This window comes from Drosophila subpulchrella, chromosome 2R, assembly GCF_014743375.2.
Source record: "Drosophila subpulchrella strain 33 F10 #4 breed RU33 chromosome 2R, RU_Dsub_v1.1 Primary Assembly, whole genome shotgun sequence".
Classification (NCBI taxonomy): Eukaryota; Metazoa; Arthropoda; class Insecta; order Diptera; family Drosophilidae; genus Drosophila; species Drosophila subpulchrella.
The window spans coordinates 18,756,473-18,768,537 of NC_050611.1; the positions used below are offsets into that span (position 1 = coordinate 18,756,473).

The following is a 12,065-nucleotide window of genomic DNA, read 5'->3' on the forward strand; positions in this document are numbered from 1 at the left end:
GATATAGTTGTCCGATCCGGCTGGTTCCGACTTATATACTACCTGCAAAAGATATAAGACTTTTGGGAAAGTATCAGCCCGATAGCTTTAAAACTGAGAGACTAGTTTGCGTAGAAACGGACGGACAGACGGACAGACGGACATGGCTAGATCGACTCGTCTAGTCATGCTGATCAAGAATATATATACTTTATGGGGTCGGAAACGTCTCCTTCACTGCGTTGCAAACTTCTGACTGAAATCAATATACCCTCTGCAAGGGTATAAAAACGCATCATCCTGTGTTTTAAATTGATGAATTGACTTGAATTTCCTATCTAATTTTGTGTGCTATCGATGAAATTCCACAAGTAGATCTAAGAAGAGAAAAGACCCTTAGTTGGTTTTATTTTCTGCAGTGGATTTCTCTCGCTGGTTCTTGGCAAACTCCAAAAAGATCTCTTCCAGCGTGGTCTGGCTGATTGAGTAATCCTCCACATTCAGCTGGTTGCGATTCTTCTCCATCATCCCAAAGATGCGCGACCATTTGACCTCAGTCAATGGAATGTAGAAGGTTAACAGACCTAGCGTATTATCCCTATGTGACAATGGAATAATGAAGTAGAATAAATAAGATCTGCTAATAAAATAAGATTAGGCACATACCTGAGAATGGAGTGAGGGTATGTACCCCTCACAAACGCCTTGACGGCATCGATATCTTGGTGACTGCGACCCAGATTACGACGCACCTTGATCCTGAGGATCAGGCCCTTGGAAAACTTGTTCTTCAGATGCTGCGTAGAGCCCAGGCACTTGAACTCTCCATTCACCATTATGGCCAGTCGAGTGCACAAGGCCTCACACTCCTCCATGCTGTGGGAGGTCAGTATGATGGACTTACCGGATTCCCGGATGCGGCTGACCATATTCCACAGCTGCCGCCTGGCCGCTGGATCCATGCCGGATGTGGGCTCATCTAGGTAAATCACGGACGGACTGCCGATCACTGCAATGGCCGTGCTGAGCTTTCGCTTGTTTCCCCCACTATACGCATCTGTTTGTTTGTCCATGTGCTTCATGAAGCCAAAAGAATTGGCCAGATCCTCGGATACTCGCCGGACGTCCTCCTCCGGAACACCGCGAAGCAGGCAGAAAATTCGCAGCACCTCGCGACCCGTGAGCCCCGCCGGAAGTGCATCGAACTGCGGGCAGTAGCCGATCATCTTGTAGATACCGCCCATGTCCCATCCCAGGGCCCGACCTTGGACGTGGGCGGCTCCCGAGCTAATCCACTCTTCGCCGGTCATCATCTTAAACGTGGTCGTTTTGCCGGCTCCATTCACGCCTAGCAGGCCAAAGCATTCGGCTCTACAATACATATTATTGATTGGAAAATAAAACAAGGAAGAACGCTATAGTCGAGTACCTCGACTATCAGATACCCGTTACTCAGCTAAAGGGACCAAAGGAAAATGGAGATATGCAAGCAGCAAAGCGAGATTGAAATGCGCCACCTACCGGCGGTAGACAGATTTAAGCGTTGTGGGCATTAGAGTGGGCGTGGCAAAGTTTTTTTTTGGATCAATCGATAGGTATTGACAAGACCAATACATTTCAGTTAAAATTTTGTATCTAGCATGAAAATTGTGGGCGCCGCAGGCTTGGGCGGTTTGTGGGCGTTAGAGTGGGCGTGGCACATTCGCGTGATAAACCTGCGCTGCGCTCAAGCCTACGGAATCTTAATCTGAAATCCCATTTCTCTATCTTGGATATTTTCCGAGATATCCGCGTTCATATTTACGATTTTTTGAAGTTTGTGGGCGTTAAAGTGGGCGTGGTTTTTTGGCGTTTTTTTTTTTTGGTCAAGGTATCAGGTATGGTCAAGGTATCAGGTATTGATAAGAACAATACATTTCAGTTAAAATTTTTATTCTAGCATGAAAACTGTAGGAGCCACAGTTTTGGGCGGTTTGTGGGCGTTGGAGTGGGCGTGGCACTTTGCTGAAACAAACTTGCGCTGCGTAAGAAGCTCAGGAATCTGCACGCATAATCTCAATAGCCTAGCTCTTATAGTTTCCGAGATCTCAGCGTTCATCCGGACGGACAGACAGACGGACAGACGGACATGGTTAGATTGACTCGGTGATCCTGATCAAGAATATATATACTTTATGGCGTCGAAAACGCTTCCTTCTGCCTGTTACATACTTTTCGACGAATCTAGTATACCCTTTTACTCTACGAGTAACGGGTATATTCATAAGAATCAATTTGATATTGGCATGGTACCTATATTAGGTATCAGTTTTCTCTGTTCGAAAGTTCTCTTAAATCGAAAAGAGAGAAAACCACTCTGGGTAGGTGCGAGAAAGCAATGTTTTGAAGGGAACTGAGATGTGTCGCATCTCCAAAGCACATGATATTCAACATTTTCAGAACTAATCTTGTCGCATTTACTTACTTCTTTACGCAGAGCGACACCTGATCAACGGCTCGGAACTGACCGTAGTATTTCGTCACCCGATCCAGCACCAGATTCTTGGAGGAAATCTCATCGGCAGTCATGTAAAGAATGCGCTTCCGCTCATGATCCACGTCGTCATCTAAGTGACCGTCGGTCGGAGGCGACGGCTCTTTACTATAAAAAGAAATCCGTATGTAAAACAGGTGTAAGTCAGGCACGTGAAATACTCACTTCAGCTTTTGCCGAATCTTGAACACTAGCAGCGGGATCAATCGGAACTCCATCAGGAAAAGGATGAGGAAGGATAAAATGCCGGAAGCGGTCATGAAGATCAATTCCCAAAATACACCAAATTTTTTCGAGGATAGAAACGAAACTGGGAATTGAAGAAAATTATTGTTAGTACATAAAAATGTCATACACATAGTGTAAAAAAAGATTGCATTCACGAATTTTGAAATTTCCAAACGTTAAGTAGAAACTAAATCAACTATATAGTAAGTACTCACTGCAGCAGTCTGGTTGCGTAATGCAGACTTCGCTATATAAAACCCCTTTTGCGCATATACTTCTAAGGGACATGTTGATGTTTATTTTGGCTATACCTATTCCTAGCGAAAATTGCGGAAAGATGTGAAATGACCAATACAAATCTGGAGTACTTCCTTGAACATAACTTATGCAGAGCACCACTACAATCGCCGTAACCATTGCAAATCCTACAAAAACATTGACAAATGAGGTCCTAGCAAATCCGGTGGCTGGTTCTTTGTAGAACAACGCCATTAGGTAGGTGAATGGCAACACAGAGAATCCATAGAACAGTAGCAGAACGAAGTAGCTGCCGAGCTCGTTGAAGCCCATAAAGCCTGGCACCTGAAAAATCATGATCGTGATTATCACGATCAAGGACGTCACGAAGTGTGTGGCGAAGTCGGCAATAAACTGCGAAAGCCAGAATATCCACAATTTTACGCCGCCAACGAACTGGAGAAGTTTGGCCCTGGATCCACGCTCCTTGATAGGGAACAAGATATACATCGAGCTCACAAAACACATGCTGAAGTACAGACTTATCGAAACACAAGCGGCCATCAAATCAGTTGCGTTTCTCATAGATTTGGAGTTAGGAGGGTAGCGCACAGGAGCATTGGTGACCTGGATCTGCACTTGTGGACCTACTAGTGCCTTGGCCATGGCGTTGTGCACCAGGTTGATGGTCAGTGGAGCAGTGTGATAGGCCTGGTTGTTCAGCCATGCAACTATCCTATAATAGGAAAATGAAGCGCCCACCAGGTAACGCGAGTTAATCCCTGTTTGCTTCGTTCCTGCAACTTTGAGGATGTAGTCCTGCAAGCAGAGACACGTACTGTAATGGCAAAAAATGTACTGGAATTGAACTTAACTAACCTCAAAGTTCTTTTTGTCAGTCAGTTCCAGTTTGTAATCTTCGCTGTACGATTTGACTAGGTCAGCATATTTTTGACCAATCTTATAGCTCTGCGATCCGTTCGATACTCTGGAGAGATCTAGAACAGTCACAGCCGAGTCATACTGAGTTAACGAAAATGTCATAGGCTCTAGATCATCCTTCGTTACTGCGATCATATAACTCATGAGTAGGAAAAACACGGGTATGACGTTAAGAACGAAAAGAAGCAACTTATTTCGCAACGTATATAGGAGCTTCTTGAGCAACATGGCCTTCCACTGATTCGATAGGAGCTGCAACCCCTGAAGCTGGCTTTGATATTCCGAGACTGCAATTGGTTATTTAATCATAACGGAGGTACAAAACTTAAGGCACCAAAACCCTGCTTACACTTAACATCTTTGTAGTAATCCTCGCCTCGGAATCATCTATCCCCATTCATGATCTCGCTTTGGTCCTTCAGTTTACCAGTGCTATCCTTTTCGGCGCCGACCTTCATGAACACTTCCTCCAGCGAGGTGATGCTCACGCCATAGCCATTGAGATGCAGCTTCTCTGAGTTGTCCTCCAGCTGGCTGAACATCTCCTCGAACTTGGGAGAATCCTGATCCGGCAGTTGGTAAGACAACTCAGCGCCTATATCGCACACAGGTTGCAGACCCGGAATGAACCGGTTCAACAGGGCAGTAACCTTGTTCGTTGCGCAGTTCTCGCCCTTTACACAGATCTATAGAAAGTTTTTTTCAAGTACTACCAAATATATAAATATTAAGGTGCATATGACCACTTACCAATCGGTATCCCGATCCGTACTGTTTTTTCAGAAAGAAGGAGGTTCCCAGGCACTCGAGTTTGCCGTCGCACATGATGGCAATGCGATCGCCCAACACATCAGCCTCGTCCATAAAGTGTGTTGTAAGTAGTAGGGTGCGTCCCACCTTTTCCTTCTGGAGGAGATCCCACAACTGCCGCCTGGCAGCTGGATCCATTCCGGAACTCGGTTCATCGCAGATCACCACCTTCGTACCCCCCACTAGGGCACAACAGACGGAGAGCTTGCGCTTCATTCCTCCAGAGAGTTTCGATAAGGGCTCATTCGCCTTGTCCTCCAGCTCGATCATCTTCAGATACTTGGCCACCTCAGACTCGACCTCCTCACCGCGGAGTCCCTTTATACGACTGAAGAATCGAATGTGATTCGACACACTCATCTCATCGAAGAGCACATTGTGCTGCGGGCAGATTCCCATGGACATGCGAGCTTCTTCTGTATTCGCAGTGATATCATAGCCATTTATAAGCGCTGCGCCGCTCGTCGGTGGAATCATTCCGGTCAACATCGATACGGTGGTCGTCTTGCCAGCTCCATTGTGACCCAGTAATACCGTAATTTCATCCTTGAACATATTCATTGTCAAGCCCCTTACCACCGTCTTGTCAGCAAACTTCTTTCTGAGGTCTTTTATTCGTACTCCAATGTGTTTCCCTTCCGGTTCCATTTCAAAAGCCTTGGGATGAAGTTGAGCCATGTCAATGCCATCCAAATCTTCGTTTTTCCTTTCGATACTTTCGATGCTCCAGAACTCCCTGGTAAATGGGAAGTTCCAGGGCCGCGGGACTCCAAAATTACCCGGCATTACTTGTTCGATATACAAGCATATAATCATGCACATAATACTGGAAACCAACATCATTATGATCACGGCGCCCACTGTCAAAGGATCGCCCTCGGATGCGGGAGAGAAGAGGGTACTCCACTGCAAGCCATCGCCGACTTCCTCAAAGTTCACGATGACCTTGAAGCCCAAGCTCATGGCAGTGTTCGGAATCAAGCTCCAGCCCAACTTGGTGTACAAGCCAAGGTTAAATATGAAGAAATATGGTATGTACGCAATTAACCATATAAATGATGTGACTGTGGCAGCCGTACTGGCCTTTGAGAACAGAGTAGCCATCATAAAGCAGAAACATATACTTGCAATGATGTATACAATCAGGAAGAAGAGGACGACTGTAAAGCTACTATTTTCCAGAACGGCCCCATATCTCGTATCCACCTTGAGTGCTGTAGTAACCAATATGGCGGAAATAGTGAGCGGTATAAAAGTCTTGACAAACCAAGCCGTCCAGTGAAGCCAGTTCCTCAGTCCCATGATTTTCATAACCTCCTTCAGTTGTTTTTCCTTCTCGGCGGCTATGAACTGAGATAAGAGGTGGATAAAAACTGGATAATTAACATTAATCCGGGTACAGAAACTTACCTTGGTGACACACATGAAGGGATAGAGGAAGCTTAGTATAATAAAACTAGGTAATATGAAGGTCAAGAACGGTAAGAACTCATTTTTTGTGTAGGCGGGATAGGGAAAGTGTTCCATCATTACTCTGGGCAGTTCAGAAAGTTCAGACTTTTCCCGTATATATTCCAACGATAGTCGCTGTTGCAAGGCCAGAAAACCCTCTTGGTAATATCCTGGAGCTAAATAGTTATGTTGTCCGCGAAGTTGAATTGAGGGGAACATCTTTCGTGTAAGCCATGTTTCTTCTTTCTGTCGCGTTATTGATGGAAATCGCAGCGAAAATTGAAAGTTATCGGGAATGTGATCCGTGAGATTGGCCCAAGCATCATCGAACTGGATGCCTGCGAAGGCTCTCTTTTGAACGACGTCCAATTCTAGTTGGGCGCCATTCGACGAGGCGTAGTATTCTTCGACATTGAGATCCCTAAACGCATTTTTAACCAAATTATCCAGCTTGTCATTCGACGGCGAGTAGCATATGGTTATTTCATCACTAAATTAAAATGTGATTTAAAAAAATAAGTAATTAATTGCCGGGTGGATAAATGAGGCTATCGCAAAATGGGGAGGTACGATCGTCACGATCGGGTGAAAAATACCATTTAAAAGCTATTTCAATTTTAAAAATTTTCGAATTCTTCAAGTGTAAACCAGTTTTGGAAACGTTCATTTAGTAAGATATGTATGATTCACAGCTTATTTAGTGACCCAATCTTGTATTTACAAAATTTATTTCATTTGAACGCTTCTTAAATATAAGTTGAACACAAAATAGGCACTTAGATATTTATATATTGGCCAAAACTCACGGCATGTCATAGGGAGGCGTCACATCCTTCTCTTTATAGACTTTTAAACTTTTTTCAAACGTAGAGAGATTAAGGCGCATTAAGACAATAAGCCAAATAAATAAAAGTGGGAGCACCAGCTCTACGACAGTCCGAATCCTGTGGTTCCATTGGAGGATCCAGTTCTTCCACAGAAGCAGCACAAATCTATCCCAGTTTGTTAGCTTTGCCATATTCGCTTATTTCTGGCACTTTTAAACTATCTAAAAAGAAAGGAAATGTTTGGGATACCATAGATGGCTAAATAGGTATTTACCTAGTTTAATTAACATTAAAACTAGTTTTAAATATATTTTCCTACTACTGTTTAAGTTTAAGCTTCTTAATTGTAGCACACGTTTGAATGAAATTTAAAAAACTGACTGTTTCAAACATACATCTGAACTCTTTTGCAGACTATTGAAAACTGACGAAGTTATATGGTTTTAAATTAAATGTTCTCTTATCATGGTATATATTTCTTATCACTTTTCTCAAAGTCATTCCAGCTGCAATATTTTTTGTTTATCAGCAATATGAAGGAGTTTAACCAAACTTAAGTCACAAAAAAATCCTTCAAAGTTAGTCATATCTGGTAGTATACCACAATCTTGAAAAAAACGTTTTATTCCGATTTTTTTTTTTGTATCCATATTTTAAAACATTGCTATAAAAGTTATTCGGTCTAAAATTATTTTGTTGCCTCAAGTGACAGTGGTGTAACACGAAAAAGGTTTAGGGTCCAGAACTACGGATTATGGCGTTAAGCTGATCAAGATATAAAACTTTTGATCTACCACTTTTAGAAAAACCCACTTAAAAGTCAGATTTTAAGGGACTGCCAGGGTAATTCTATATTGTCGCACGCGACAGACGTACACTTTGAAGCTTGAAATAAAACATGTTTTCGATTTGTATCTTTAACATAGGGCTAAAATTATAGCTCTTGATTGCCAACATGATTGGTGATAGAGCTGACGTTGAGCCAATGCTCCTTTTTAAGATATATAAAAAAACCATTTAACTTCTAGCAAATAAGGGGTATCTGATAGTAGAAGCAGTCGACTATAGCGTTCTTCCTTGTTTTTATGTATCTAAAGATTATCAGATAGCAAATTATCAACTGCTTATACAATTTCTAATGATAATGCATCTAAAAGCACGCGCTGCCATGTTTGGCCCCCACAAGTTTTACTGTGGATCCGTGATCAACATCTAGTGAAGTGCTCAAACAAAAGGTCTTTAAGCCTCAAGTGAAGCTGACTGTGAAATGATTGAGCTTGACAATTGAGATTACGATTAAGAAGGTGAATGCTCGAGAGTTGGAACTTGGTTTTTGTTGTCGGCAATTCTTGTCGCCCGGTGCACGTGCAACTGGAAGCAAGTTAAGGTTACTACGTGGTTTTTTATTCTAGCTGAAATGAGGCAACCGCACACATTTGTATGCGTCAATTTTACTTTATAAATTCGCAATTAATTTGAATCAAGAAACGGCAGTCGTAAGCGTAATTGAATGCTAATGATTTTGATTGTATGAATTTTTCAAGAGTGGCTTCGGCAAGATTACAGTTTCAGACCGATATCGTCGTTAAGAAGTTTCTATACGAATAACCCATGATTCATCCTTTGGCGAATTATCGTTCCATAGTTGATATTTGGCGTATGACTTGTCCCGCAACTTTTATTTAGATTAAAAATATAAAGTCAAAAAAAAAATTTCCCAACAAACCATCGCCTTTTCTAAAAAAAAGGTTCTAAAAAGGTTGGAAAACGAGATAAGCACCATTTATCATTAAAACATAAACAAATATATTATTATTTATTATCTTGAACACAAGTACAATAATACAATTAAACTATCGCCATATTTTTTTGAACCTCATCTAGAAACACTTGCGATGAACGATGCTCGAACCCACTTCGTCGTATTCCATGCTGTCAATCCACATATTTTGGAAACTGGTCAGTGAAGCCAGAACGGAGCCACCCGTCCAAACGGAGAATCTGCGCTCAGGACTGGCGTTGATTTTGATTCTTACGGATGGGGGTGCCATTTTGGTTAGGTCTTGCAGGAACCGGTGTTCGATATTGCGAAACATCGTCGTTCCCCCCGAAAGCACTATGTTCGCATACATATCCTTCCGTAGATCCATGTCGCAGTTGATGATGGAGTGATAGGTGGCCTCGTGGATGCCCATCACCTCTTGGCCCAGCAAACTGGGCTGGAAGAGAGCCTCCGGACAGCGGAATCTCTCGCTGCCCAAACTGATCTTCTGGCCATCGGGAAGCTCGTAGCTCTCTTCCTGTTTATCACGACTCCTGGATGTATCCTGCTGAAGTTCCATTTCCTGGCCATAATTCATCGAAACGTAGCAGATTTTCTCCTTAATATCCCGGACAATTTCCCTTTCCGCAGAAGTGCCCAGTTTTACACCCTTTTCCAAGAGCAATTTGGCCAGAAAATCGGTGAGATCCCGGCCAGCTAAATCCACACGAACGGTGGCGTGGGGCAGGGCAAATCCCTCGTAGATCGGAACCGTGTGGGTCACACCATCCCCCGAGTCCACCACAATGCCCACTGTGCGTCCGGTGGCGTAAAGGGAGAGTACGGCCTGAATGGCCACATAGAAAGCTGGCACCTGAAAATGCTCGAACATAATCTCCGTCATCTTCTCCCTATTCTTCTTCGGGTTCAGAGGGGCTTCGGTGAGTAGTGCCGGCAAATCCATTGGATCCGCCCGCAGCAGCTCGTATGTGTGCTTCCAAATCTTCTCCATGTCATCCCAGTTCTTGACCACCCCGTGCTCTATGGGATATTTTAGGGTGAGAATTCCCCTTTTAGTTGCTGCCGCCTCGCCAATAACACAGCCATCGATCAGCGAATCCATCAGAACGTTCAGGTGACGAGGTCTACCCACAATCGAGGGGAAGACCAGCCGGGGAGTGTCTTCCGCAGAGAATCCTGCCTTACAAACCCCAGAACCATTATCAATAACCACTGCAGTTTGGTGGGACGAACTCTCATTCTCACTACTCATGTCTCCAGAAGCTATAGAAGGAATATCTATGGAATCATTATTGTGCGTGCTTTTTCTGAAAGACTTACGTATTTGAAGGTACTTGTAGAGAATATGCTGTGCCCGTTTATCTGTTATATCGATTTTGATACGGGAAGGTATGTGAAATGTCGACATATTGTGTGCTATGTTGTTTGTTTCGGGCGGACTATACAGTAAGGTTCATTTTATAGACGTAAAACTCAGGGTTTATTTGAAATTTGGCGCCTATATCTAGAGCGGGAAGTCGGCTATCCCAAGAGGATATCAATTGGGATATCAAATTTTAAAAAGCTAGAAAAGTAACAATAAATAAATTATAATACAACAAAACTAAGGAGTATATATTTTGAAAACGTAATATTTTAAGATAAGATATATTTCCAACTTTTTTTATTACACCGGCATAAGTATTTTGACAAAACAAAAGTTTAATATACTTATAAATGTAACTTACTTCTTGTAAACCTTGGTATCAATGGAAAGGTAATTTGCCGTTCGAATGATACAATACATTTCATAACCCATGCAGTACTTATTGAAAAGGACGAATTTGTGTAAGCATCTACTTTTTAAACTCTTTTCCTCGACTTGAAAACATAAATTTTTTTGATGCAAAAAGTTTCTTCAAACAAAAATAATAGTAACTGCAAACAAAAATTTTCAAAAATCATTTTGCTTATATTTTTTATGATATTTTAAAGGTGACAATGTCGGAAAAAATTTGTATGAAAAAAAGAAAAATATGGCTCAAATGCATGTTTCTAAACATTTTCAAAAAATCCAGACCAGATGCGTTGTTCTAGCTAATAAATAGCCGAACTCACATCACAGACTGCTTGTGGCCTTTCGATATTTTCGGCTGCTCGCCCATCTCTAGAATTAAATTGTTCAAAAGAGGAAGCAAAAAAACGAGAACGTAAGCCTTGTTTTTTTTGGTTTTAAAACACAGATCAGGACTAACCCTAATTTGCAGTTGAATAATTCGCAGAGATGTTTGTGGCCCGTAGAATTTCGCAAACGGCAAGGTAAGTTGCATATGATGAGCAGAGAAAAGAGCCAAAATCGATGGCCGGCCATGACCGATTACATAAAAAAAAGCAACAAATGGCGACCCTGATCTTGAGGATATTATAAAACAACGAGTCCCCTTAACCCATTGCAGCCTGGCGGTGCGTGGCAAGCACACCCTGCCCAAGCTGCCCTACGACTATGCCGCCCTGGAGCCGATCATCTGCCGTGAGATCATGGAGCTGCACCATCAGAAGCACCACCAGACCTATGTCAACAATCTAAATGCCGCCGAGGAGCAGCTGGAGGAGGCCAAGTCGAAGAGCGACACCACCAAGCTGATCCAGCTGGCACCGGCCCTGCGTTTCAATGGCGGCGGCCACATCAACCACACCATCTTCTGGCAGAACCTCTCGCCCAACAAGAGCCAGCCCAGCGAGGATCTGAAGAAGGCCATCGAGTCGCAGTGGAAGAGCTTCGAGGAGTTCAAGAAGGAGCTGAGCACCCTGACCGTGGCCGTCCAGGGCTCCGGCTGGGGCTGGCTGGGCTACAACAAGAAGTCCGGCAAACTGCAGTTGGCCGCCCTGCCCAACCAGGATCCCCTTGAGGCCTCCACCGGACTGATCCCCCTCTTCGGCATCGATGTCTGGGAGCATGCCTACTATCTGCAGTACAAGAACGTGCGACCCTCCTACGTGGAGGCCATCTGGGACATCGCCAACTGGGACGACATCTCCTGCCGCTTCCAGGAGGCCAAGAAGCTCAGCTGCTAATCACCATGGTTATCTATGTCTAATCTATAAGCATCGGCGGATCCGAGATCCCAAATTGTAGTCTCAGTTGCGGTTAATAAATTGGTACCAACTTGCAACTTATTTATGGCGATTGTTGAGTCGGAAGAATGGGTTAAGTTTGGATAATCGGAAGATATCAATAATTAAATTTAAAATGTAGCAGAAATACTAGAGAACCTATAATCAAGTTAACCAAATT

The 12,065-nt window shown here is 43.2% G+C and overlaps 3 protein-coding genes across 5 annotated transcripts; 1 reads left to right on the forward strand and 2 right to left on the reverse strand.

The window, feature by feature from the left end:
- Positions 1-375: 375 nt before the first annotated feature.
- LOC119549881 (phospholipid-transporting ATPase ABCA1-like) lies at positions 376-7,199 on the reverse strand. Its single transcript, XM_037858185.1, is given in 10 exon segments — positions 376-577; positions 646-1,350; positions 2,444-2,620; positions 2,678-2,806; positions 2,934-3,796; positions 3,857-4,206; positions 4,254-4,605; positions 4,670-6,079; positions 6,140-6,671; positions 6,958-7,199. Coding segments are annotated over 10 exon segments (4,962 nt in total).
- Positions 7,200-8,846: 1,647 nt separating this feature from the next.
- LOC119549928 (actin-like protein 53D) lies at positions 8,847-10,254 on the reverse strand. 2 transcript variants are annotated; one of them, XM_037858270.1, is made up of 2 exons: positions 10,112-10,254; positions 8,847-10,054 (listed from the first exon to the last, which is right to left on the reverse strand). In XM_037858270.1, exons 1-2 carry the CDS (start codon positions 10,197-10,199, stop codon positions 8,889-8,891), a joined length of 1,254 nt encoding a protein of 417 aa, XP_037714198.1. In that variant the 5' UTR covers positions 10,200-10,254; the 3' UTR covers positions 8,847-8,888. The 2 variants fall into 2 exon arrangements, with proteins under 2 accessions (XP_037714198.1, XP_037714197.1); XM_037858269.1 differs by having other exon boundaries at positions 8,847-10,069; positions 10,112-10,238.
- A 633-nt stretch (positions 10,255-10,887) lies between these two features.
- LOC119551707 (superoxide dismutase [Mn], mitochondrial) lies at positions 10,888-11,947 on the forward strand. 2 transcript variants are annotated; one of them, XM_037861179.1, is made up of 3 exons: positions 10,888-10,980; positions 11,038-11,089; positions 11,227-11,947. In XM_037861179.1, exons 2-3 carry the CDS (start codon positions 11,055-11,057, stop codon positions 11,843-11,845), a joined length of 654 nt encoding a protein of 217 aa, XP_037717107.1. In that variant the 5' UTR covers positions 10,888-10,980; positions 11,038-11,054; the 3' UTR covers positions 11,846-11,947. The 2 variants fall into 2 exon arrangements, with proteins under 2 accessions (XP_037717107.1, XP_037717108.1); XM_037861180.1 differs by having other exon boundaries at positions 10,946-11,089.
- The last annotated feature ends 118 nt before the right edge of the window (positions 11,948-12,065 follow it).